Genomic DNA, 25,218 nt, shown 5'->3' with positions numbered 1-25,218 from the left:
CGCAAAAATATTGCAGCTGGTGTTGTGTAAAGGGATGGGTCTGAGACCGTGAGCCTTCAGGGGCCCTGCTTAGGCTGCAGAGGCTATGGTCTGGGGCATTGGTGGAACGGCCTCCGGAAGTGTTGTTGCGTTAGGGCTACACGTCCAGCTGGGAGGAGTAACTTTTTGTAATTGTATTTTGCTTGATAAAATGTAGTTTCTTAAACCATCAACCAGATTTGTATCTTTCCATAAACAAAATGGAGCCCTTGTTTCCCTCTCTGCAAAACTGGCCACACAGTGTGGATTAGTTTAACTCTTGATTTCTGGGGAAATGCCCAAATCCTCTCTTCTGTGCTAAGCTGCTGTAACTGCATACCATCGATCCACTGACACTGTACATCAACACAAGCAAGTCCCTGGTGTGGCTGATTTGAGGTTGTAGCGTCTGGTACAGGCACAGATGAAGACATTTAGATGTTTGTTATTGAATTTAAGTTTCTTAAATTCAGGACTGTTGAGTGTTTTGTAGTTATGGATGGTGTCTATCGGCACAGCCAAGACATCGTCCCTCTGGGATCAGTTTGTTTGGATTGTGATCATCTGCTGAACCTTAACAACACATGTTAGCGCTTTCTCTTCTCCCAAACCAGCCTGCGTTATATGTTGCCTTCAATTTGCAAGCTCTCTGCTACTCAAATTCAATTCCCTTTGAATTATCAAGTCCCTACCTGGAGCTACTCAGGCATTTGGAAATGAAAGCCTGCAACTGCAGCCCCTGTAGGAAATGTGTAATAATGGATCCTCCCCCATCACCTAACACGCTAAGCAAACGAATATGTTGTATTTATAAAGCCTCCTTAAAGTTAGACAAAGTAATCCTTGCCATACCTGCTTCTCAAATGTCATTACTAAAGACCATATATATATATATATATATAGTAAAAACATTTTAACCAAATACACTTTTCTTAAAATACTCTTATCTATTACCATTTCAGTTTTCGTTTCCTTGTTTAGCTACAAAAAGGCACAAGTAGACCTCATGTTATTACTTTATGAAAACGTGTCGATGGTCATTGTTTACTGTGAAGAAACTGCAATGGCAAGGAATGAAAAAAGATAAATAAATAAAATGCAGTGTCAACATTATATATATACTATTTATTTCAGGAATAAACAAAACAACGCTTAACTTGAACTGCTCTTTGGCATCCTTTGTTTTGTAGTTCATTCACTGGGGTAAAGTAAGGCCTACACAACGCATTATTTACTCCTGGGATATTTTTCGACTTTAACGTGTACTTATTGAACGTCTTGCAATAAAATAAGGCACACACACAGGGCCACGCCCTCCTGCCCCTGTTGTCTGCCTGTGTTCTGAGCAGTATAATGGCTGTTGTTACGTTTTGAAAGCAGATGAATATCTGAACAAATATTTAAATTATGAGCAAATATCCAAACATGAAAATCCAGTGTTCGTCCCAGCACTAATAAAAATATACTCTTGCATGCATCCTTTTCAGACTTTTTAGATGCCCAAGTACTGGTTATGTCAACACAGAAAATAAGATTGCATGCCAACGTTTATTTCAGGAGGTCAAGACAAACACCCTCGTATTTAGTAGAACATCATTGAACAGATTTGGGAATACAATGGGCAATGGAATGCATAGAAATGACAACAGTGTATTGATACAGCAGTTGGCATCTTGCCCATTAGGCTTTAGTGAGCCAGTGATTTTAAACCCCGGCCCTTGGCAACCCCTATGTTCTGGTTTATATTCCAAGTGATCTCTCAAAAGGGAAAAGGTTAGGGGGACAGTAAAAAAATTAAAACAATGAAAATGTAATTTTGAAGCTACTCACAGTTTAAAAACAGAGAATTTTGTCAAATGCAGTGTGCTTATAAATGTAGACCTCTTCCTAAAGCAGGAGACACTTCTAATAGAGAGGGAATGATACATATCCAGTTTGTAAATGGTGAAATCATTTTTATTGTAGCCAAACACATTACTTATACTGCAGTTGTTTTGAAGGAAAATACAATTAACTGATGTCCTGAGTCGATGAGAGTGAATACAGATACTTTCTGGTGCGCATCACTGCGTTATTGACTACTCCTCAAAGGGAATGATAAATGAATTACTTTAAAAGGTTGAACTGTGAATGCAGCTGTCAATTGTACAATCACATTTCCATTACATTAGAGGGTGTGGGTATGTGCTTCCATAACCAGCCTCATCCACACTTTAGAACCTTATTGTCTCTGACAGTTCCAGGGATTTTCTCTAAATTCAGTAGACTCTTGTTTGAATTAGATGCAGCAGCTAGCTGGAATATTTTAAGGAGGGACTTGAAATTGATCAGTCTGGTTTCTGTTAACATTTTTAGTCATAAATTGGATTTGCTACTAGCTGATATTAGTTAAATCTGCAGAATCCGAAGAATTTGGTATCGTAACAGTGATTATCGTATCTGACAATCTGAATCAATGCAAAAATACTTGTTCAAGTTTATCTTGCAGGGTATGGATTAACATTGTTTTTCAATAATGTTTTCTTGTCATACCAAGACACAGTTGATATTCTATATATATGTGTGTGTGTGTGTGTGTGTGTGTGTGTGTGTGTGTGTGTGTGTGTGTGTGTGTGTGTGTGTGTGTGTGTGTGTGGTAAGGACAGTGTCACAGCTCAGGCTTGTGAATGTCAAGAAATGAGACTCAGAGACAGAACTTGCAAATTAATGAGCACTCTAATAATACAATAAGAAACAATAAACAAAAGACAGGAACAAACAAACCGAGGCACAGTGGCCAAAACAAAAGGTTTAGTCAAAACCAAATACTAAGACCTCCCCAGTCACTTTGGCATTTTAGCCTTTACTCAAGTCTCATTAAACACAGTCTAGCACAGCACAGCACAGCACACCAAGCATGAACACAAACACTAACCTTCACCTCTACCACCAATATTAATGCTAAAACTAATTCAAAACTAAAACCTGTGATCACCCCTTTGATACACCTGTGGCTCAATTTTCAGCTCCAGCCACATTCCCACGTGTTTTTATAGGGAGGAATTTAACCCCCTCCCTGCCACCCAATATTTCCCACACCTGTGCACCAGCAGGGCTTTCACCCTGCCACACTACCACAATATGGTAAAGATATGAGAAGAGAAGAGAATACCATTGTTAGTACAGATTGGGTTATTGTTATTTTGCACTATGTTTCACTTTTATCTTTCTGTGTTTTATTTGTTTAGGTATACAGAGTGGTTATAAAATCGCGCTCTAAGAAATTGAGTAAAGGTGCTGGAATAAATAAAACAAATGAAGTGAGTTTATGTGGTGTGAATTCCAGTTAAAAGAAATATATTTCACAACAGATTAATACATTGAACTTGCAATTTGAACTTTCAATGTCCCTCTTGAAATTGATGTACATGCTTAATGGTTTTAACAGGAAAACATGTGTCAGGACCACATAGCCAGCAGCATCTGTTAACAATTTGAGTAAACACATCAAACAGCTACATCTAATTTGGAGTCTTTTCCCTTATTGCTCTGCTGTCTCCAAGGAGGCTGTTAGAGTTAATCAGGTTGGAATGTTGTGATCACAGCAAATGGGTTAAGTGGACTTTGCTGAGTTTTCACACTTTGTCTTTAGAGAGCATACCACTGTCTTTTAAGCTTTTGAGGTTGAACAACTGAGCATAAAGGTAGCTCTGGGCTGCATCTTCCCACACGTGACACTGTTACTACAGTAATTTGGCGTTAGTGCTGGAATAAAAATGCTAAAAGGGTACATTTAAAGCATCTCTTTTTGTGGGAGATATTTTGTCATAATTCCACTTAGCAGGTGATGTAAGTGTTTTGCACTAGACTCAGAGACTGTTTAATCCTTACAGGGTCTATTTAATATAACAAAACAGCAGTTGAGGTTTTACACGTGCTTTAAAAAAAATATTTCCTTTTTTTTGATCAAATTTGCAGAAGTATTTAGATTGACCGCTATTCAATTGAATCCAAGTATTTTAATTTCAAGAAAAAATAAAGTCCTTTTGTACTTCGTTACACATGTTTTCAGAACTGTGATGGAAAACGAACTCTGGAGTGTGAAAAAGGAGCTGGGGGAGGGGGCGACTGAAGCTGGCTCACCGCCATTGCTTAGGTCACATGCCCCCCTTCAGCAGTATCCCGTGCAGCCCCATAGAAGGGGTGGGGGTTGCTGTCCTGGGCCCCTTCCTTTGCTCTGACAAGAGTAACTGTTTTTTCTTAGTCATCCTGGACTATTTTACCAGTTGCTGAAGCTGTTGAAGGGGTTCTTCTGCCGATTAGGGGTCCCCCAGGATCTCCACTGTTCAATTCCTAAATCAAGCAATCCTGGCACCTCCTTTTGTACTTCGTTTCAATATTATGTGACTGATATTACATTTTTATGTGCTTGACCCTTGGCACAACTGCAATATTGCACACTTATAATCTGGTATCATTACATTGTACATTGCCTTTTAACATTTGCTAAAAAGCACAGCAAAATGTGATCAAGTACAGTGAAAGCAGTACCCCTCCTATTCGCTGCATGGCGCTGTGCCTTCTTCAAGTGCTATCTGTAACAATCTTTTGTAATTTCCCTTTTACTTCCCTTCCCATGGTCCTTTGCCAAAGGAAGTCAAGGAACCATATTGAAAGCAGTGTTGGTCGAAAATCAACAGTGTGTGGAAAATCTTGTTAAATTGCTCTTAAACGTGGTTATTTTAATTTCCTGACGTCGTAGAGTAACTGTAATCAATCTCCAAGATGCCGCGGATTATGATAAAAGGGGGTGTTTGGCGAAATACTGAGGTAAGAGACTAAAGCAATCAGCAGTTAACTACGGTAACATTACATAAATATTTACCTCATGTTGCTGTACGGATCACCATACAAATGTTTTCCACGATGAGACGTTTGTATGCTTTTCTATTTGCAAGGAGATACAAAACCTGTCTGCGGGAGAAATAATGATCAAGTGTGCCATTTTGAAGTATGTTAATTTTCTAGCGAATATTCCAGAATTGGTGTTGGTACATTATGCATGTGTGTGCACTTCGGGAAGTGCGTGCATCTGTAAGAATCGAGGTGTTGGTGTGTCAAAACCACCATGGCTGCTAATGCAAAAGATATCTCCCGCACCAAAATGTCACGTATTTGCAACCACAGAGCACACTTCTCACCTCCAGTCACAGGAATCAGAAACGTAGCATGTCAGGTGCCAGGTACTTGGAAATTGTGACCCCCTGATGTGCACCCTTGCTGCTTTTTATTACCCTGCAAGTCGTTTATTTTTTTATTTTTTAAGAACTTTTATTGCATGTTACCAATTAAGAACATTTCAATTTCCAATAGTTTGTTTAAAACTATGGTAATAATATGAACTATGTGCAGTATTTCTAAATTATTAATTCTCAAACTGAACGCAGTTGGGATTCAAGGAAACACATGTACATGGATTAGGGAGTGGTTAACATGTAGAAAACAGAAAGTACTGATTAGAGGAAAAACCTCAGAATGGAGTGTGGTAACCAGCGGTGTACCACAAGGATCAGTATTAGGTCCTCTGCTATTCCTAATCTACATTAATGATTTAGATTCTAGTATAGTAAGCAAACTTGTTAAATTTGCAGACGACACAAAAGTAGGAGGAGTGGCAAACACTGTTGCAGCAGCAAAGGTCATTCAAAATGATCTAGACAAGATTCAGAACTGGGCAGACACATGGCAAATGACATTTAATAGAGAAAAGTGTAAGGTACTGCACGCAGGAAATAAAAATGTACATTATAAATATCATATGGGAGATATTGAAATTGGAGAAGGAATCTATGAAAAAGACCTAGGAGTTTTTGTTGACTCAGAAATGTCTTCATCTAGACAATGTGGGGAAGCTATAAAAAAGGCTAACAAGATGCTCGGATACATTGTGAAAAGTGTTGAATTTAAATCAAGGGAAGTAATGTTAAAACTGTACAATGCACTAGTAAGACCTCATCTTGAATATTGTGTTCAGTTCTGGTCACCTCGCTATAAAAAAGATATTGCTGCTCTAGAAAGAGTGCAAAGAAGAGCGACCAGAATTATTCCGGGCTTAAAAGGCATGTCATATGCAGACAGGCTAAAAAAATTGAATCTGTTCAGTCTTGAACAAAGAAGACTACGTGGCGACCTAATTCAAGCATTCAAAATTCTAAAAGGTATTGACAGTGTCGACCCAAGGGACTTTTTCAGCCTGAAAAAAGAAACAAGGACCAGGGGTCACAAATGGAGTTTAGAAAAAGGGGCATTCAGAACAGAAAATAGGAGACACTTTTTTACACAGAGAATTGTGAGGGTCTGGAATCAACTCCCCAGTAATGTTGTTGAAGCTGACACCCTGGGATCCTTCAAGAAGCTGCTTGATGAGATTTTGGGATCAATAAGCTACTAACAACCAAACGAGCAAGATGGGCCGAATGGCCTCCTCTCGTTTGTAAACTTTCTTATGTTCTTATGTTCTATGTTTGTATGTAAACGTTTAAACTCTTTGGTTAAATGTACTATGTACGAAGCGTCAGTAACTGGAATCTTTAGATTTTTGTGTTCCTATAAAATTAACTTGAGCGGGTAACAGCTAAGTGGTTGAGATGGTACTAAAGGAATAAAAAAATGAACACAGCATTAACAACATGTTAAGGTACGTGCGGAACGATCTCTTCAGTTTTCAGGTAGCTTAAAATTACATGTAGATGGATGAATGCAGTTTTCATTATTTTGCATTTAAATGTTGTAAACTTATAAATAATTAATGAGCATAATACATTCTCAACAGTAAAGTAATATTTTATGTAAGGGCTGAGAATCACCAAACTGCTTGTGTAATATCTGTTAAAATGTATATATTTCAGAACAATCGGTATACAGTTAAGTGGGATGATAATAATAATAATAATAATAATAATAATAATAATAATAATAATAATAGTAACGTAAGAACTAACTACCAATATATCACTGATACTAACCCTGTATGAAGAGCGCACTACACAAATGTGTGTACTGAGTTGGAGTCCGGTTTGTCGTATTCGACTTTGGGTTACCTGGGTTCTTTTTTGCTCTGATTCTGCAGACAGGAGGGCAAAGTTGTTTTCTCTTGTTGGTTCACCCAACAGCACATCACACATCTGGCATTGTAAAATCAAAATTAACGACCGTGGTTAGTTAAATTGCCATTGGCCGCCAGCATGGCTGTGCCATGGTGTGATGCGGTCACATGAAAAACCTCACCAAGTGCATGCAGCGCATATATACTGTAGTTTCATACAGTACCAGAGCTCCCCAGCACTGTTAATTATGTGCTTTGCTCTTGTAGCTAAATACCACAGTTTCTACATTTAATTCCATATATGTTTCCAACAAATATTATCAGCATAACAAAGTAAAAGAACCCCCCTAGTTTTGTATTATTACCTGATCCACTACTACAAAATATTTGATTTATATCCACTTAGAGCTGCAATTGGAGCAGGAGCATCCACAACTCCAAACAGAAAGCAATGTTAATGTATACCTGACCGTGGAAAGCAAGAGATTGCAACACTGCAGCTAAAGCAAGACTATAGAAGATGTACTGTAGAATTAATGTAAAGCATAGACCAGTTTCATCCCCACTCCCCTCCTGCGTCTGCTGAGTTTGGCTAATAGTTTAAACACACAACGCATAGAAAAACAGAGGTTTGTTGTATGATGTAAACAAAATGATCTAACCACTGCTGTTTGTTTTTGTTCCAGGATGAAATCCTTAAAGCAGCTGTCATGAAATATGGCAAAAACCAGTGGTCCCGTATCGCTTCCCTGTTACACAGAAAATCTGCCAAGCAGTGCAAAGCTAGATGGTAAGTAAAACATTCACAGTGCTGTAATTTAAATGCTAGGTTACATTTATCATGCCTAGATTGTTGTTAAGTATATGCTCGCCAAGTCATGTTTGTTTGTATGGTCTGTGTGTGAAATAGGTATGAGTGGCTTGACCCAAGCATTAAGAAGACAGAGTGGTCACGTGAGGAGGAGGAGAAGCTGCTTCATTTGGCTAAGCTGATGCCAACTCAGTGGAGGACAATTGCTCCCATCATTGGAAGAACAGCAGCTCAGTGTCTGGAGCACTATGAGTTCCTGCTGTAAGCGTCTCCTTCCAAACTGCAAGACATTTCATCTCTCAATATAGATGCCGTTAAGTGCCATAAACTGTAAAGCAAGTGCCGCAGTCTAGAATACCATTTTCTGTAGCATTTTACACTATAGCAGTATCATACTTATCTTTTCCATTTGATATCTGGCACTTATGCACTCTAATTCCAAGTACTTCCAAGAACAGTGTTAAAGGTGTTTTTAAAAAAAAAAAAAAAAAAAAAAAAATGTAAAAACAATAGCTATGTAAGACTAAGTAGAGAGTGCATTTGTGGACCCCTCTCCTTTAATTGCTTACATGTTGCATATATTCACTTCTAAAATCCTAGTATGTACTTCATTAAATATACATTTTCACATTATTAATTGACTGTATTTCAGAGACAAAGCTGCACAGAGAGACAATGAGGAGGATACTGCAGACGACCCTCGTAAACTCAAACCAGGCGAGATTGATCCCAACCCAGAGACGAAGCCAGCCAGGCCCGATCCTGTTGATATGGATGAAGGTACACAATCACGTGAATAAAGTTTCAGGAAGGTGGTGTTGATTTGCATACTGCAATATAATAATATTTACAATATTACCACTAATACAGGATTGATTTATTTATAACAAAAGGTTTTAGCCAGTATTCCTGTATATATTCGTATGAGCGTAACATGCAACCTACAGCGCTCAGTATTCCCAGGTGGTCTCCCATCCAAGTACTAACCAAGCCCAACATTGCTTTGCTTAAGCATTGCATGGTAAGTTCGATTTGAAGAGCTTTTTGCCGTCAGAGACGTTGCCCAGGGGTCACTACAAGGAAGTAGCTCCCCCCCCCCCCAGATATTCCTGATGGTGTTGCATACAAATGATTTTTAAAAGGCTTTCAGTATAAATACCTGCCCTCTGAATTTTCTTTGTTTTCTCAGATGAACTTGAGATGCTTTCTGAGGCAAGAGCTCGTCTGGCTAACACTCAAGGTAAAAAGGCTAAAAGAAAAGCAAGAGAGAAGCAACTGGAGGAAGCCAGGTAATACAAGTGTATTTTTCATGATTTGTTTAGTTTCAATTAGGGCTGTCAATTAATTGCAGTTAACTTCTACGATTAGCATGTAATTTATGTGGGAGATTTTTATTTATTTTTTTAACACACGTTAATTGCACTCCTGTCTAGTCCCTCTTAATTTATTTCCTGCTGCACCATTTCAGTGCATGCCAGGACTGAACGAGTGTATTCATCGTTTGAATATAAAGTTAGTCACGGAACTGCATTATGTAGCAAATCACTCGAACTGAAGGACTTGTGAATGGGACGTTTTATTTTTATTTTTTAAAACGTCCTGACGGTTCGTTGGATAGAAAGAGGGTTATGTGAATCGACTGTCAAAGTGAGTTCCAGTATCACATTTGCATCTTGTCTACTATACCACCTACGTGATAAATATGCTTTCACAAAATACTCTAGTTTCTGCTACAGACATCAACAATACAACAACAAATGAAACCCGTCCGTTTGGACAGAGTACTCTTTTAGAAAATCAGGATCGCTGCAAACCCATGAATCAAGCGAAGTACGATAATGTAAGTTTAAGCAGTGCTGCTGGATAGCTGCCCACTGCAGCCCCATTAACATTGTGGCTTTGTTTTATTTCATTAACCACTTTTATTTTGAAACAATATTATTTACAATCATGGAGGATGTAACCGTTACTCAGTGCATGTTTTGTTTTATTTAGGCAATTCCAAGTTATTAATACGAGAATGTAAAATTATTAGTAGTATTTTAGGTTTTTCAGTTTACCGTGGTTTAGGTACATTACGGTGTTAATACCGTCCCTTTTATTCTAAACCGCAATTATCGCAATTCCTTTATACGGTTAACACATTTTTCGCTTACTTGTGCAGTGTCGTGACGTGTAGATATAAATCCAATAACACGTTCTACTATTAAAATCCTTTTTTTTTTTTTTTTTTTTTTGCTATACATATTTTATTTATCCGGTTGAAAAAATAAACAACTCATCTCTGCTCTTAAATAATAACCTTTGGTACATGTTTGTGTTTTAAGCAGTAAGACCGATCATTTACCAATTCTATTTACCATCAGCTAAACAAAGTAGGTATTTATTTATTTAATTTTGTACATTAAAATGGTTTGACAAACTACAGCACCACATGATTTTGAGCAAATAGATCTTAATACTGTTGCAGTGTAACATTGAGAGTGTACAACTTTTGCTGTTTTTTTTTTTTTAAATTCTGATTCTTTATTAAACATACCAAGTTATTTGGCATAGTAAAATACCAAATACCAAATTTAAATCATTCCATCAAAGGAAGTGTGATTTGTTGTGAATTACAGTAATTTAAGTGATTTATGTTAGTTTTTCTTCATTTAAGCCTTTATTTTAAACTTGCATGATGTACTGTGTACCGTGATATTAAGGTTACCACGGTATTATTTTTTAACGGTTATCATACCATGCAAAATTTTATACCGTCACATCCCTACATGGCTGCAGTAATTGTATCAATTAAATATCCATAAACCGAGTTTTAATTTTTTTAATCTCAAGATTAATCACTTGACAGCCCTAGTTTAAATACATTAGTCTAATGCAGTTAGTCCTGTTGAAATCAGTGTTTGCAACACCAATGTTTTTATCACTAAAACCTCCCACAAACATTAAGTACATATTTTCAACAGCTGTAGGTTTTTTCTATACCTTATTTTAGTTTTTTAGTCAACTATATTGATTCAGGTACTGATCGTACTGTTCACAACTAAGCACAGTGCACCACCTGACCTTACCACATCCGGTCAATTAAAATTTTAATCTTTTGTGTTCCACACTTCTTATGTTCCTTTCTTTTGTGCAACAACTTGTTCTACATAGACGACTTGCAGCGCTTCAGAAGAGAAGGGAGTTGAGGGCAGCTGGCATTGAGATACAAAAGAAAAGGAAGAAGAAAAGGGGTGTGGATTACAATGCTGAAATCCCCTTTGAAAAGAAGCCAGCTCAAGGTTTTTATGACACTTCAATGGAAAATTACCAAGCCTTGGAGCCAGACTTTAAAAGGCTGCGCCAACAGCACCTTGATGGAGACTTGAGATTGTAAGTATTCCTACATTTGTTGGTGACCAGTCATGTAAACCAGTGGGCATATGACCAGTAAACCTCTTACTAGGTGAATACCAACACTAAGATTTAATTAAATTAGCAGTCATAGTATTTAAAGTTGTCACCTTCCATATAAAACAACACATGGCTAAACAAATGATCTAATGGCAGTGTTTAGATTCCAGAGTCTTTTATAATGACTTATAGATGTATGTATTGAGAATTCTGCATTATTGAACATGCAGAACATATTTAGAATCTTATCTGTGGTGGAATATAAAACAAACGTATGCACTTAATTTCCTGTAAAATCATATTGTATTACAGTGAAAAAGAGGAGAGAGACCGCAAGAAAGATAAACAGAAGATAAAGAAGAAGAAGGAATCGGATCTCCCTTCTGCTATTTTGCAGACTAGTGGAGTGTCAGAGTTTACAAAGAAGAGGAGCAAATTAGTTCTCCCCGCTCCACAGGTATGCAGATATTTTCATCAGGGAGCAAATGTTTAGCCTCTTCATCAATGTAGTATTTTTTGTGTTAAATAAACAATAATCAAGACAAAGCAGATACATGTTTTTGTTTTATAGTTTTACGTGGAGCAAGAAATTGAAATCAGTGTAATAGAAAAAGTGTTAATGTACTTAAGCAGTTGTCTGTTTCTTGATTGTCTTCCTTTTAAAATGTACGCAAACACTAGTTTAGATACTTGGTAGTGAAGCCTTAATGCTTCAAGATAGTGCCTTCATACATGTGTTTACACAGATACCTTCCACGGAATTTGGTTATGCCTTAAAGTCAATTTTTGTTTTTGTTTGTTTTTTAGATCTCCGACTCTGAACTGGAGGAAGTTGTAAAACTTGGACAGGCCAGTGAGCTGGCTCGTCAGACGGCTGAAGAGTCTGGAATTACCAATTCTGCTTCCAGTGCGTTGCTCTCTGAATATAATGTGACCAACAATGCAATGGCACTGCGCACTCCGAAAACACCAGCTGCTCAGGACAGGATTCTCCAGGTAAACTCAAACACTTCAGAAATACGCAACATGTTTTTCACTTGTTAGCACTGAGGAAAAACCTCTGCACTTTTTCACTCCTTCACGGTTTGTTTAGCACTTTTTGGACTTGTTTTTCTGTATGAATTAAATGACTTTATATTTTTGCATAAACTTGACATTTTTTAGATATTTAAAAAAAGATTATTTGCTGCCATATTTAAGTGTTCTGTATGCCGATCAAGTGCATGTCTTCGGTTTAGGAACCGTTTATGATTTATGCACCTGCACTACCTATAGTAAATTGCTGTTTGAGATTCTGTGATCCAGCGCTAACAAAGTTTGAAATAGGAATACACCTTTCTATTAAGTTTTTTTTAAGTTGTAAAGTATACCAGACTACTTTTATTTTCAGTGTCGTAGAAACTGCTCTGGAAAAATGTAATGGCACCCTTCGCTGTGACCTAATATGGCTGCCATATTGTTTTTGTTTTATTTACTTAATGTTTAAATGTTAATTGTAAAGATGGAATTTACCCATCATTGCTTTGACATGCCAATAAAGCACTTGAAATTGAAATTGAATTGTGCCTTTGTCGATTCAAGTGAAACTATCTGAGAGATTGGCTTCATATTCAGGGCACAACTGTATTCTATGATTCTGAGATCAAGTTCTGCTGTTGCCACACTGTCGAAGTCTCTTATTGTGACCTTACTGACTTCTTATTTTCAAGGTTATGAAAACATGGTTTACTAAATTCACTGCCACATTGGTATGGGCAGAGGTTAAAACAATGTAACAGATCACCTCCTGCTAATGTTTTTTAAACTGAATGATGCGTACTTCATGTAAGTACTTTATCTTTACAACCGCTTTTTTTATAAATCTGTTTAACTTCATGAATACAAACCATTCTATCAGAGGTGCCGTTTCCCTTGCATTATGTCCTCAGGGATGCTTAGTTCCCCATTTATGTTTTATAGTATTGTAATTCTTTGGAAAGTGTTTGAACTGATTAGTCCTCACTTGCCACATTAGGCATGTGTGTATAGTTTACACAGGCCATTCCTTTAGCAATGTGTTTCAATCCTGAACAGGAAGCTCAGAACCTGATGGCCCTGACGAATGTGGATACACCTCTGAAAGGTGGTTTGAACACCCCCCTTCATGAGAGTGACTTTTCAGGAGTGACACCCCAGAGACAAGTTGTCCAGACACCTAATACAGTGCTTGCCACGCCATTCAGGTAACCTGCACGTTCACTTAAGATTTTGATATTCAATTTATCTAAATCAGACATGGAAATAAGACTCCCATTGTATAGCAGTTTGATTTATTCCTAGTTTTACTAGGAGTTTAATAAGACACACCTGAGCTTGTTACCTATACATTGGGACCTGCCAAGAACATATTAAAACCTGTCATGGTGAAACTGCTATTCAGTAGGAGTCGTATTTGCATCCCACTTATTAACCCTTTGTGTGCAGAATCAAACATCCAACGGTGCATGTAACAGAAAAATCTGATCCAGAATGTACCATAAACTGCAGCTAGAAAATGTAATAACTTTTCTTGAATTTGTGATTGCGCAATGTTGACTGATCAATTTTCTGTTTCCTCTAGAACGCCTACTAATGGAACAGATGGGTTGACCCCACGTGGTGCGCTCACACCTAAACCAACTGTTGGCATAACTCCTGGAAGAACCCCTTTACGTGACAAGCTCAACATTAATGCTGAAGAGGGAATGGTTGATTATAATGGTCCATCCTATTCTAAGCACATGGTAAGGCTCACACTCCGTTCACACTTGCGGTTTAGGTCAGCCCAGGGCCGCCTTATCTCATGTGTGAACGCTCGAAAAATGAGAAGGCGGCCCTGGGCCAGGTGAAATTTAGACCAGCTTTTTGATGCAGCCTATAGTACCAATGCTGCCTCAGGGCCGGCCTGTCTGCGTGTGTGAACCCAACGCAGGCCATGGGCCGGCCTTAATGTGTCAGTGCGGTGACGTATCTCAAACCACTCCCCTACTAGGTCAAGCGTAGTAGGTCAAAACAGTGTCGGTTTTAAGGGGTAGCACCTGGAACGATGCAGAAATGAACCCTTAGCGGTCCATTTATTGTAGCTAAGATTGTAAATCTCAATATTGATAAATAATGCATACGACGTTGCATATTCAGTCACCATTAATATAATAGTCTGTATTGTGACTAATGTAATGTACATGTCCTTGTTTGCTGCATTTACACATGATCCAATACGATCGCTTCTTTCCACAGTAACCGACTGCACTGTCAACACACGCCTTTATCGTGTCTTATGCAATAAGTACAGTACCAACAGTGTTGCAAAAAATAAGATTGCCATATTTACGTCTGCCAATTTTCCAGCTCAATCTCTTATGTTGACTTCCAGGAATGCAGTGTTTACGTCACTGTTTACATTCCCAACAAGCACTTCGCCGCACTTAGGCCTCCTAAAACCTCAATTGTGAACGGAAATTTTGAGGTGGCCCAAGGCCGACTCACTAAGTGTGAACAGGGTGTAAGAGATGTTTTTATATGATGCACTAATTAAGTATCCACTTGATTAAAATTTGTTGGCAGGTGCATACCTACAGGTATGTGTGTGCCTTAAACCCAAATGTTTATTTGGAGTTTTATATTGAATTTGCTCACAACCACTTCACTTTAGATCCTAGTTGTTAAAGTGAAATGGTAAAGAAAGACTTGAGCATGTATGCGATTTTCAGCATATTGTGGGTATGATGCAGAATTCTTCTATTGCAATAGGAAAGAGAGTCACGTGAACAACTGAGAATGGGCTTGATGGGTTTACCAGCACCAAAAAACGACTTTGAGATTGTTCTGCCGGAGAATGCTGAAAAAGAACTGGAAGAACATGAAACAGACGAGAGCTTTGTGGAAGACGCAGCAGAAATTGACATGAGGAAACAGGTAAACTGTAGGTCTTGTAAGAGGTACAAAGATGTTTGTTTGGCACCAAAAACTGATAAAATGGGAAAACATTGAAAAAAATTGATATAACTAACTTCACATGTTTCATATTCAGGAGATTCATGTTGGGGTGTGTCTAAAAACCCTCTGTAGTAAAAACTGAAATGTATTTCATTACTGGTCTGTTTTCAGGCAGTCAGAGATGCAGAACGTGAAAAGGAATTAAAGCAAAGACATGCGGCTGTACAGAGGAATTTTCCAAGACCATCAGAAGTGAGTTCAAAAACTAATTTTAGGTGTAAATGTTATCCCTTATTCCACACTTACCTTGCGCAAAGTGTTTTTGGGTTGATTTAAGATTGTAATCCTGGCTGGCCACGAGAGTGTCCTGTTTAGTATTACAAATTCTACAAGTTGTCACAGTAATGGATACCAAGATAGATGGACAATCAGATATAACCAATCTAGCTTTTCTGTTTTTAATTAATCGGTTTTAATTTTAATACAGGTAAATGAGACCATCCTAAGACCTTTGAATGTGGAACCACCTTTAACAGATATTCAAAAGGCAGAAGAAATGATAAAGAAAGAAATGATCACCATGATTCACTTTGACTGCTTGCATCACCCCTGCACAGATGCCTTGGGTAAAAAAGCAAAAGGACTGGGGTCTGGATCGAACAATGCAGATCATGTATTATACCTGGAACATAACCTGTATGAAAAAATGCAGGAAGATGATCTGAAAAAGGTAAATGAGGAGGGTTCACAGTTTCGTTCAATTTAATTTGAATGTCTATGCCTTACTCAAATGTTATGCACGTGTAGTCACGTTTAACTGCGCAGGACTCTCTTGGTGGGCTTCATGATGGGTTTCCTGATTTGATTCAAGGTGTTACTTTATTATCGAATACAAAGTATGTAACACTTTTATTAAGGTAAAATGTGTACATTTTGAAAACATGCCTATTATTGAGTTGAGTACACATTTCCCAAGGGCGTGCTTCTAATAAAGTGCCTTTCATCTTCAAGGTTTATTAATAGTGCACTGCTGAAGTTAGCTGTCCATAGATGTGTACATCAAGTTTTGTAAATGCCAGATGTCTGTATTGAAATAATATCTAGCAGCCCTCGAGACAAAATGTCGTAGAGGGATATTGGGTATTGGAATTATTATAGGATTTTTAGGTTTTTAAATTTTAATATACACTTCTCTGAATATCCCTTAATTGTGTGGATCAGTGTATCATTGACTTTTTATCAAATACCAAACTTAAGTGAATGAAAATCCTTTATTAAAAAAAAGTAATAACACGTTTGTGTAATCTTCAGGCTGATGAGCTTTTGGCACAGGAGATGGAGGTGGTGAAGCATGGCATGGGGCATGGAGATCTCTCAATTGATGCTTACAACCAGGTGTGGGAGGAGTGCTACAGCCAGGTGTTGTACCTTCCTGGTCAAGGGCGATACACACGAGCCAACCTGTCCAGCAAAAAGGACAGAATCGAATCTCTGGAGAAGAAACTGGAGGTAAGTTGCAGTGGCTCTGATGAAAACTTAATGTATTTACATCAATACTCCAGCAGGATGCAGCATTGCTTTGTGTATGCATAATCAGCAGTATGTGCATCTGTGAGATGCTTTGAAATAATGTTACACTGTGTTTTATTTAAAATCTAGTATTGTTGTTTATCAGCATTACTAATTTTGGGATCTGTGTGCTCATGGGTTTGACACGTTTTAGTTTGTAAATAGATATATATTTAATAAAGAAAATATATACTTTTTTTTTAATAGTAGAAACCAGTGTCTAACACAAGCAGTCATGTTCACTGGCTGTTCATTAGCCATAGCTACCCTGCATTGCGTAAGCAGTTAATTCAGTTAACCCTTCGTAGCAGAAGCATCCCAGTGTGTTTTAAAATAAACATCTCATAACACTTTGAAGATTAAAGGATATCCTTACATGTGATTTAACCCCTCGCTGCTAAGGTTTTCCACCCCCAGAGCTAGAGGTTTTTCTTGAATTTGGGACTTAATTGTTTAAAAGTCAAGTTTCTCACAGGTCACATATGAAACCTATATATTTGTTTTTTTCAGCACAATCTCTGATATAATTTCAATGATAGAATTTACTGGGGGGGGGGGGGGGGGGGGGGCACGTGTCTTGAATTGCTAATATGTTAACTATCTATGGAGAAAAATAAAAAAAGGAATTAGTATGTTACTGTCATGGCTGCATCAACATTTGTATTAATAAATAGTAATAAACATTTAAAACAGAACATCATCGGGTCAATATGAAACTAAATTCAAAATATAATTTTGAAAGACTGAATCCCTGTACACATGCCCTAATGTTTTATTACTCACTCGCAGCCTTAGGCACCGACATATTTTATAGTATTATTATTACTGTGGATGGTGCAGCACAGCCTGGGACTGTATACAGCAATCAGTAACGATTGATTAGTTCTAAAAATAACTATTGAAAATAAAATAAAATGACACAATATCTCCTGTGGGGCTGCTAAATGTTGTAACCGTCAGGATTTACTCAAACCACGATCCGAAATACAAAACTCTTCAGTTTATTTGACTTACTGGATTCCAGACTGAACAACACAGATAAATCCTATTGGCCAGTTGGGGTACATGGTACATTGGCACTGCTTTCCTCCTGCTTAGGGTTAGAAAAATACATTCATTTCACAAACCACAATGGCTGCTTTTTATGCACAATGCAACTTTATAGTAAAGCACAGGTATGCCTTGGTGTAGACAATGTATTATTATTTATTTTTTTTACTAGATTTTGTACATGTTACGATTCCAAGTACAATATATTTAGGGCTTCTGTTCAGTTTTTATTTCATCTTTTGGTGTTTATTTGTAGCTATTTTTGAGTTCCATGCTTTATTTCGCTTTTTATATACTGTATGAAATTATTGTTTTTGGTTACTTTGCAAAATGCTTGGCCTTTTTGTTTGTTTTTTCCTGTCACAATATAGTAATTCGACAGTACTTGAACACAAGTTTAGGATTTTGCTGCCACTCAGTGGGGTGGGGAAAGGGGTGAAGCCAACATAAATTGAGTAACCAGTGTTTTTCTGGTGTTTATTGGCTATACACTGATTTTTTGTCTTTTTTTTTTTTTGTCTGGTTTTTATCGGTTAAAAACGAAAAGCAGAAGCCCTAACTAATATTTAATGATATTTGTGTTTGCGGCATGTTAAAAGTATTTACTGTTAGCACGGTTTTGTTTTCTTAAAATGAATAAATACAGTATTTAAAGAAATACGTAGTACTTAAACATTTATTCAGTACGTAACAGTTTAAATAGTAATATAACCCAATTTTGTCATTCCTTTAAATTTATAAGTGAACTGCGTATATTTTCCATCTTCTGTGTGAGCTTTTTGCCGCTGACTAAGAGTTAAATAATTTTCTGGTACAATATAAAGTGTTGTACTAAAATGTTATAAATGATCATTGGTTAATATAGTCTGAAAGGAAATATAAGGATACAATGAACTTTCATTATGCACAGTAAAATGGATAACCAAAACTACGCAGAACTTTTAATGGGTTAGAGCTGGCTCCACTGAAACTGCGCTTTTAAGCATATTTTGTTTGGACACATATGGTTAAGTTTCAGTTAATCAAGGAAACGTTTCACAAAGGGTGGGTTTGTTTAATATTTCTTGGCATGGAAAAGAGGGCAGCGACCTGGAATCGATTCACACAGCAGCTACTTCTGAGGGGAGAAAGGGCGGCAGGAGTTTCATTCAGAGAATTAACATGATTTATAGCAGCAACAGCTGCAGACCACATTTTATCATTACTGCGTCAAAACGTCCTTACGGTGTTGGTTCCAAACACAGTTGTCATATGTAGTCTAATCAGAAACACAGGGAAGCCTAAACCTGCTTCTTGTTAAACTCAAGTGAATAAATTAAAATAAGTTATGCCCAGTTTCATCAGGGTTTACTGATAGCGTGAAATTACAGGGTTTTGAATTTCTTACAAGCTCACACAAAGTAAAATATAACTATTTAGTGATGCTGGTTGTGGTTTTTTATTTATAAATACATACATACATACGTACATGTATTATTGTATGACGGCTGTTTGCAACCTGAGCCATTAAAAAAAAAAGGCATAATACCACAGTTGTGATATCAAAATGTGGTAATTCCTCTAGGGGAAAATATACTTGAACTTTGACCCATTCACTCAGCAACAATCAAAGTAGAGAAATTTTCAATAATGATCAACAAAATGAGAACAATGATGGAAACCCCCCCCCCCCCCCCCCCCCCCCCCCCCCATTTAAATTAAAGCCCCCCCCCCCCCCCCCCCCCCCCCCCCCCCCCCCCCTAAAGGCAATCATCCAAATAAAGCAAATGGTTAACGACGCACTGAAACACTACGTTTTTAAAAAACGACGCACTGAAAACACTCGTTTTTAAAAAAAAAACCCGAACTGCACTGTGAACCTATGGATGTACATATGTGTATATATATATATATATATATATATATATATATATATATATATATATATATATATATATATATATATATATATGTGATCCATCTATCTATCTATATCTATAGTCTACTGCAAAGCTGCGTCTTAGTTGGTGCTTATCTTGGCGAAAGCCGAGTTCAAATCAGCATGAAGTTTAACATCTACTCTCATGTAATGGAAATAAATTTTATTATATATATATTATATATATATTATATATATAATATATATATATATATTTATATAAAATGGTACAAGGTTTTTGGCTAGCAGCCGTGTTGGTTTGCTACAAGACATTACAATATGCAACAGAACACACATTTGAGAGAGGAGATGCTGCCAGTACGAAAAACTAAGAAATACCAATGGGAATTGCTGTGTTGCGTATTGTTTAAGTCCCCCCCCCCCCCCCTTTTTTTCTTTTTTCTTTTTGTGTGATTATTCTGAAATTAACCCTGTAAATTGTTTGAATCGACTTGGCTATAGACGACCACTTTTTCTCAAAGGGTAAAGGCCTAACCCACCCACCCTCATTTTAAAATGACTTTAGATACGTAGCCTTGTAATTTTGAGGATGAGGCAGTAAACATTTCAATTGCTTGCTTTGCTCTTGTTGGAACATGTTGAAGCGTATTCCAAATTTTTATTTTTTTGAGGGTACATTTTATATCCATTTGGAACCCTATATTTGTCTAGTTATCTTGCCCCTTTGAGCCTTTATTAGTGTATTTAATTTGATGTGAATGTCACTAATTGTAGTTCAACAGCACTATTTTATGTTTTGATACCTTACTCCAAGCCTTTGCATCAGTAGTTTTTATTTCATTTGGAATGATGCATTCATTCAGATTGCTGTCTTGAGCCTGCTAGAAATCCATATGCAGGCTGGTACATAAACATACTTTATATTAGAAGTCTGCTTTTCAGAAAATAAATAAACTGCACACAGGACATTTGCAGGATCCTTCACTACAGTGTTGGCCTAATAACTTGATCTAATCCTCACGGCATTAAGAATTGAATGTTAAAACAAGTGGGTAGTCCTTTCGTAAGGGCACAAGGTTCAGTGGTGTTGAACCCCAGGATAAAAATAATCATAATATAATTACAAGTTTCGACATTAGCACCTGCTTGCACGCTGTTTTATGCAACAGACACCAGGTATCAGTTTGACACTTCAGGCATTAAATTAAACAAACTACTTCAACAAACAACTGCTAATGTAAAATGATTTAAAGAATTGGACCATGTCACGGTCTTGGTGCTCCAAGCATCAAATGGCTGATGATCGCTGATCATGAATTTGAGTTTTTAGCTGAATCCAAAGTGCCATTGTTTTAAATATTGGATGTCTCAAGTTGTGGAAAGTGTACAGTGCCTTTAGTTATGTATTCTCTAAAAGATCAACAGGGGACACATGACGATGGAGGCAAAGAGGGCGGCGAAGATGGAGAAGAAAATGAAGATCTTGCTGGGTGGTTATCAGTCGAGAGCAATGGGGCTTATAAAACAGATGAACGACCTGTGGGATCAGATCGAACAGGCTAACTTGGAACTGCACACATTCGAGGAGCTGAAGAAACACGAAGACATTGCCATCCCGAGGAGACAAGAGGTTATTACATTTCCAAAGTGCAGATGTTCTGTTGAAAGTGCTGTTCAGCAAAGGTTTGCAGTTTGAACTAATTTGTATGTTTTGTTTGTCAGGCACTAAGAGAGGATGTCCAGAGGCAGCAGGAGAGAGAGAAGGAACTGCAGCAAAGATATGCTAATCTTCTTCTGGAAAAAGAGACTTTAACATCTTCCAAGTTTTAAAGCAAACACCTATTGTGAGGTCTAATGGTGCATGCATCCAAAGCCCAAGAGTTTATTACTGTTTTTTTTTTTTTCTACAGGCTGCAAAACTTAACTTTTCAGTTGTCATTTTCTACAGTTGTGTGTTTGGAAATCGATGTAGTTTTATTTCACAGGCTTGTTGCAACATTCCTCAATTTTGCCATAGACAAGTATGTATCATATTGTTGGGCATTGCAAGACTTATGTTTATGGAACAAGAGACATACATAGAATGAATACATGTGATCTCATTTAAATGTTAAAATCCTATGCCATTTATAATAAAATGTGGTAATTATATTATTAATGTGCAAATTACAGTACTGTTTAAGGTTGCATTCATTTTGAAACCGACAGTGCCACTTCATTCCATGTGTTTGCGAATGAAAGCTGGATTGGAAGAAGCATGTTAAGTCACCAGTTCACCACACAGTATTCATCCAAGGGTAAGCAGGTGATCATAAAACATGCACTAAGCACTGCTTTAAAATAACCTTGATACTGTTATTTTAAATAAATGGGCTAATTGTCCAATCTTGAAATATTATTCTTCAAACTTTTTTAGAAGAGTTTGTATTTGAATTTGGCTTATTTTAGGTTTTTTAGACTTCTGTAGATTTGACTGGTCTATTTTTAATAGATAACACTATGTAACACAGTTTTTGTTCCTGGGTAGTAAGTGTTATTTCCTAAGTGTTATTTAGAAGTGAATAGTTTTTCAAGATTTACAATTATACTGTATTTACAGTATAATTGTAAATCTCGAAAAACTACTCACTTCTAAATCTTTTGTAGTCATCTTTGTATTACTTTAGTATAAATACATGTTAATTTGGATTCATATGTTTTTTTTCTGACTTTATGTGAACAAAAAGACACACATTGCCCGTTTTCCCATTGGAAATAGTGATATTTTGAAATATCACTGTCCTGGTCACAAAAGCAAAGTTTGTGGGGAATAATAACCATGTTCTATACTTTTGAGGCATAAGCAATTAGGAAATAACACTTACTACCCAGGAACAAAAAAAAATAAAAATTGTTACACAGTGTAATAAACATCTTCTGGGCGATGCAGTTTTTGTGCAGTTCAGCCATTTGTAAACTGCATTGGTGATGTTTCATATAAATCTCATAAGTTTATCCCTTGGGTGTTCTGCATCAGTTAAATCTACCATTAAAGTAACTACAAGTCACCCAGATGTCAACAGAGCTATTAAAACAGGTCTGGTAATGTGTCACTCAAACAATGTCGCAAGATGGATTTTACAGAAAATCGTACAAAAAAAATCACATGCCATATCTGAAAAATAAAAAATGCTTGGGCAATGCAAAATGTGTATTTGGCTTATACTTTTGGTAAGGAGGTGGGGAGGAGGAGGAGGAGAAGTAGCCAAGATATAATTTAAAACTTTTTACATTTTTATAACGGTTTGGTTTGTAAACCCTTAATAACCATAATTAAAGCCAATGTATACACCTTGAAGTACATGCTAGTTAACACATCAAGGGTTTTGTGTATGATCTAACTAAACTACAATTTGTTGAATACACCGAATGAGTTTAAAATGTGGATGGGTCCAGCATTGGGAAAGTTTTGGATTCCTCACCACTGAGGATTTGAAACTAAGGTAAAATATTTTTTGGTTATTACTGCCTCCTTGGTTATTTGTTTGTGATATCTTGGAGAGATATTTTCCTTTTCATATTAATCTTTGTCCAAGTAAAAAAAAATAATTAATTGGCTAAACACTTTTTTTTTTTTTGGGTGATGTTTTGAATTTGAGTCTTAAACATTGGAGTCCACTATTGTGGTTCAGAGTAGGTAATATTTTAATTGAGTCTTTTTGTATTGTTACATAGTGCTGAAAGCATATTGTTAAAAGGTTTATATGACATTGCCATATATGTATATAAAAGCTAACACACACACACATTAGTATATTGTGAAGATCATTGACAATACAAATTGTAGCCATGGACCATTGTCTGCCAGATCCCTTATCCACGTGGAGCAGTTTTGGTCTATATCCAATATTTTCTTTTGATACCAAATACTGGTCCACAAAGTCTGCAAAAACAACTGGTGAGACTGACATTTTTGCTGTTTCTCTAGACAATAATAGAATAACTTTCTCTGTCTTTCCATTCGTCATCAGTAATTGATGGAGTTTAGGTGTCCCTAATGACTCCTGTTATGTCTACATTAAACTCATTAGTCTCAATTGGAGGTGATTTGAGATTATTTCCATTCTGGCTTTTTCCCCTTGTGCAAGTAGAATTTCTACGCAAAAAGCAAATTAGTCATTTTAATGATCCCAAATGTTAGCTCTTTGGAGGGAATTGCTGGGGAATTAACAATTATGAACAAGGATTTATCTGTTTTTTGTAATCCTATATAGTGTGTACCATAACAAACAGTTCCATAATTTTACTTTGCCAACGTCTTTCTGGCATTCCTGACTTTTGAAATGTGTTATATTCCCTGTGGGTTACTGTGTCTAATTTTAAACTGCATTTTTATATTTTACATTATCTATAGAAGCCACAATGATTGAGGTTAGGGTGTCCAATTAGTTTCAAAGTGTTGAACAGATTAGAAAAACTGGTTCTAGGTTCACAAAATAAATAACTACTATTGGGAAAGCAGTGGTTTTAAGTTGGCAGTGAAGACATCTCTTGGTATTAAAAAAATAATACATTAATTGAATAACTACCTCTGCACAAATGAGCATTATTGTATACATCTATGTAACGCACGTTAATGGCTGTGTAAGCTACTCCATAACTTTATTAAAATTAATTATGTGCACACGTACACAACCATAAATCACAAGCACCAATTGTAATGGCACTAGATCAGAATTTCTGTATTTAATTACAAACATTGACCACTATTGGCTAAAAAACAGTGTTAAATATCGATGAATCTGTCACACAATCATGCCTGTGTGCAATCTTTTTGCTTGGCCTATATCTTATCCATCTGTATATCATGATCTTGTGTTGTTCACAACCTTCAGCACAGCCACCAAAGCAAGGCTGTAAACACATATCATTTTATTCTATGCTTTATAAATGAAATATTTAAAGTGGAGTATAGCAACTTTTTAAAAATAAATGATTAACAATTAGAGACTGTAAATACACCAAACTGAATAAAAACGCATAAAAAATATACTGTGTAAAATGCTAATGGATCTTTAATAAAATATTATTTCTTTCTTAACATTGTCAACACAAGTAATAGAAAAATTGCAGCAAGCTCGCCCTGCGGATGGATGTGATTAAGTGAAGTCATTTCCCTTTGCTTCCTTTACATTAAAAGAAAGTTTTGGAAGGTAGCCCTATTGGTTTGGCATGGACCTGAACTGCTGAGGTCTGAAGTACTACTAAAAATTGACACTATTTTAAAAAGTGGTCACATTTTACAGGTTTTATATTGCTGGGGGAAAAAAAAAAAATGGGTGTTGAAATTTGAAAGATACCAATTTGAACAGATACCAGTGATTGGTCACCAGTTGGTTAACCAGATTGTTATGATTACAGTCAAGCCCATTACAACAGAGGTGTATGTCGTGCCAAAAAGCTGTTAAATATATATAT

The 25,218-nt window shown here is 36.8% G+C and overlaps 1 protein-coding gene across 1 annotated transcript; it reads left to right on the top strand.

The window, feature by feature from the left end:
- Nucleotides 1-4,653: 4,653 nt before the first annotated feature.
- On the top strand, nucleotides 4,654-22,244 carry LOC121317433 (cell division cycle 5-like protein). The gene is made up of 16 exons (XM_041253365.1): nucleotides 4,654-4,827; nucleotides 7,789-7,892; nucleotides 8,013-8,174; nucleotides 8,566-8,693; nucleotides 9,103-9,202; nucleotides 11,070-11,288; nucleotides 11,622-11,766; nucleotides 12,117-12,305; nucleotides 13,383-13,531; nucleotides 13,909-14,071; nucleotides 15,078-15,242; nucleotides 15,435-15,515; nucleotides 15,751-15,993; nucleotides 16,575-16,772; nucleotides 21,179-21,391; nucleotides 21,484-22,244. Exons 1-16 carry the CDS (start codon nucleotides 4,783-4,785, stop codon nucleotides 21,589-21,591), a joined length of 2,412 nt encoding a protein of 803 aa, XP_041109299.1. The 5' UTR covers nucleotides 4,654-4,782; the 3' UTR covers nucleotides 21,592-22,244.
- The last annotated feature ends 2,974 nt before the right edge of the window (nucleotides 22,245-25,218 follow it).

The sequence above is a fragment of the Polyodon spathula genome, chromosome 6, assembly GCF_017654505.1.
Source record: "Polyodon spathula isolate WHYD16114869_AA chromosome 6, ASM1765450v1, whole genome shotgun sequence".
Classification (NCBI taxonomy): domain Eukaryota; kingdom Metazoa; phylum Chordata; class Actinopteri; order Acipenseriformes; family Polyodontidae; genus Polyodon; species Polyodon spathula.
The sequence above is the reverse complement of the archived record's forward strand: the minus strand, read 5'-3'. Positions and strand labels throughout refer to the sequence as shown.

What these genes read in the sequence shown, in the direction of transcription:
- LOC121317433 (XM_041253365.1), top strand. Translation starts at nt 4,783, where the DNA reads ATGCCGCGGATTATGATAAAAGGGGGTGTTTGGCGAAATACTGAG. An exon ending in TCCTGTTGATATGGATGAAG is followed by an intron (nt 8,694 to 9,102) that starts GTACACAATCAC and finishes TTGTTTTCTCAG; the next exon opens with ATGAACTTGAGATGCTTTCT. An exon ending in GTGCTTGCCACGCCATTCAG is followed by an intron (nt 13,532 to 13,908) that starts GTAACCTGCACG and finishes TGTTTCCTCTAG; the next exon opens with AACGCCTACTAATGGAACAG.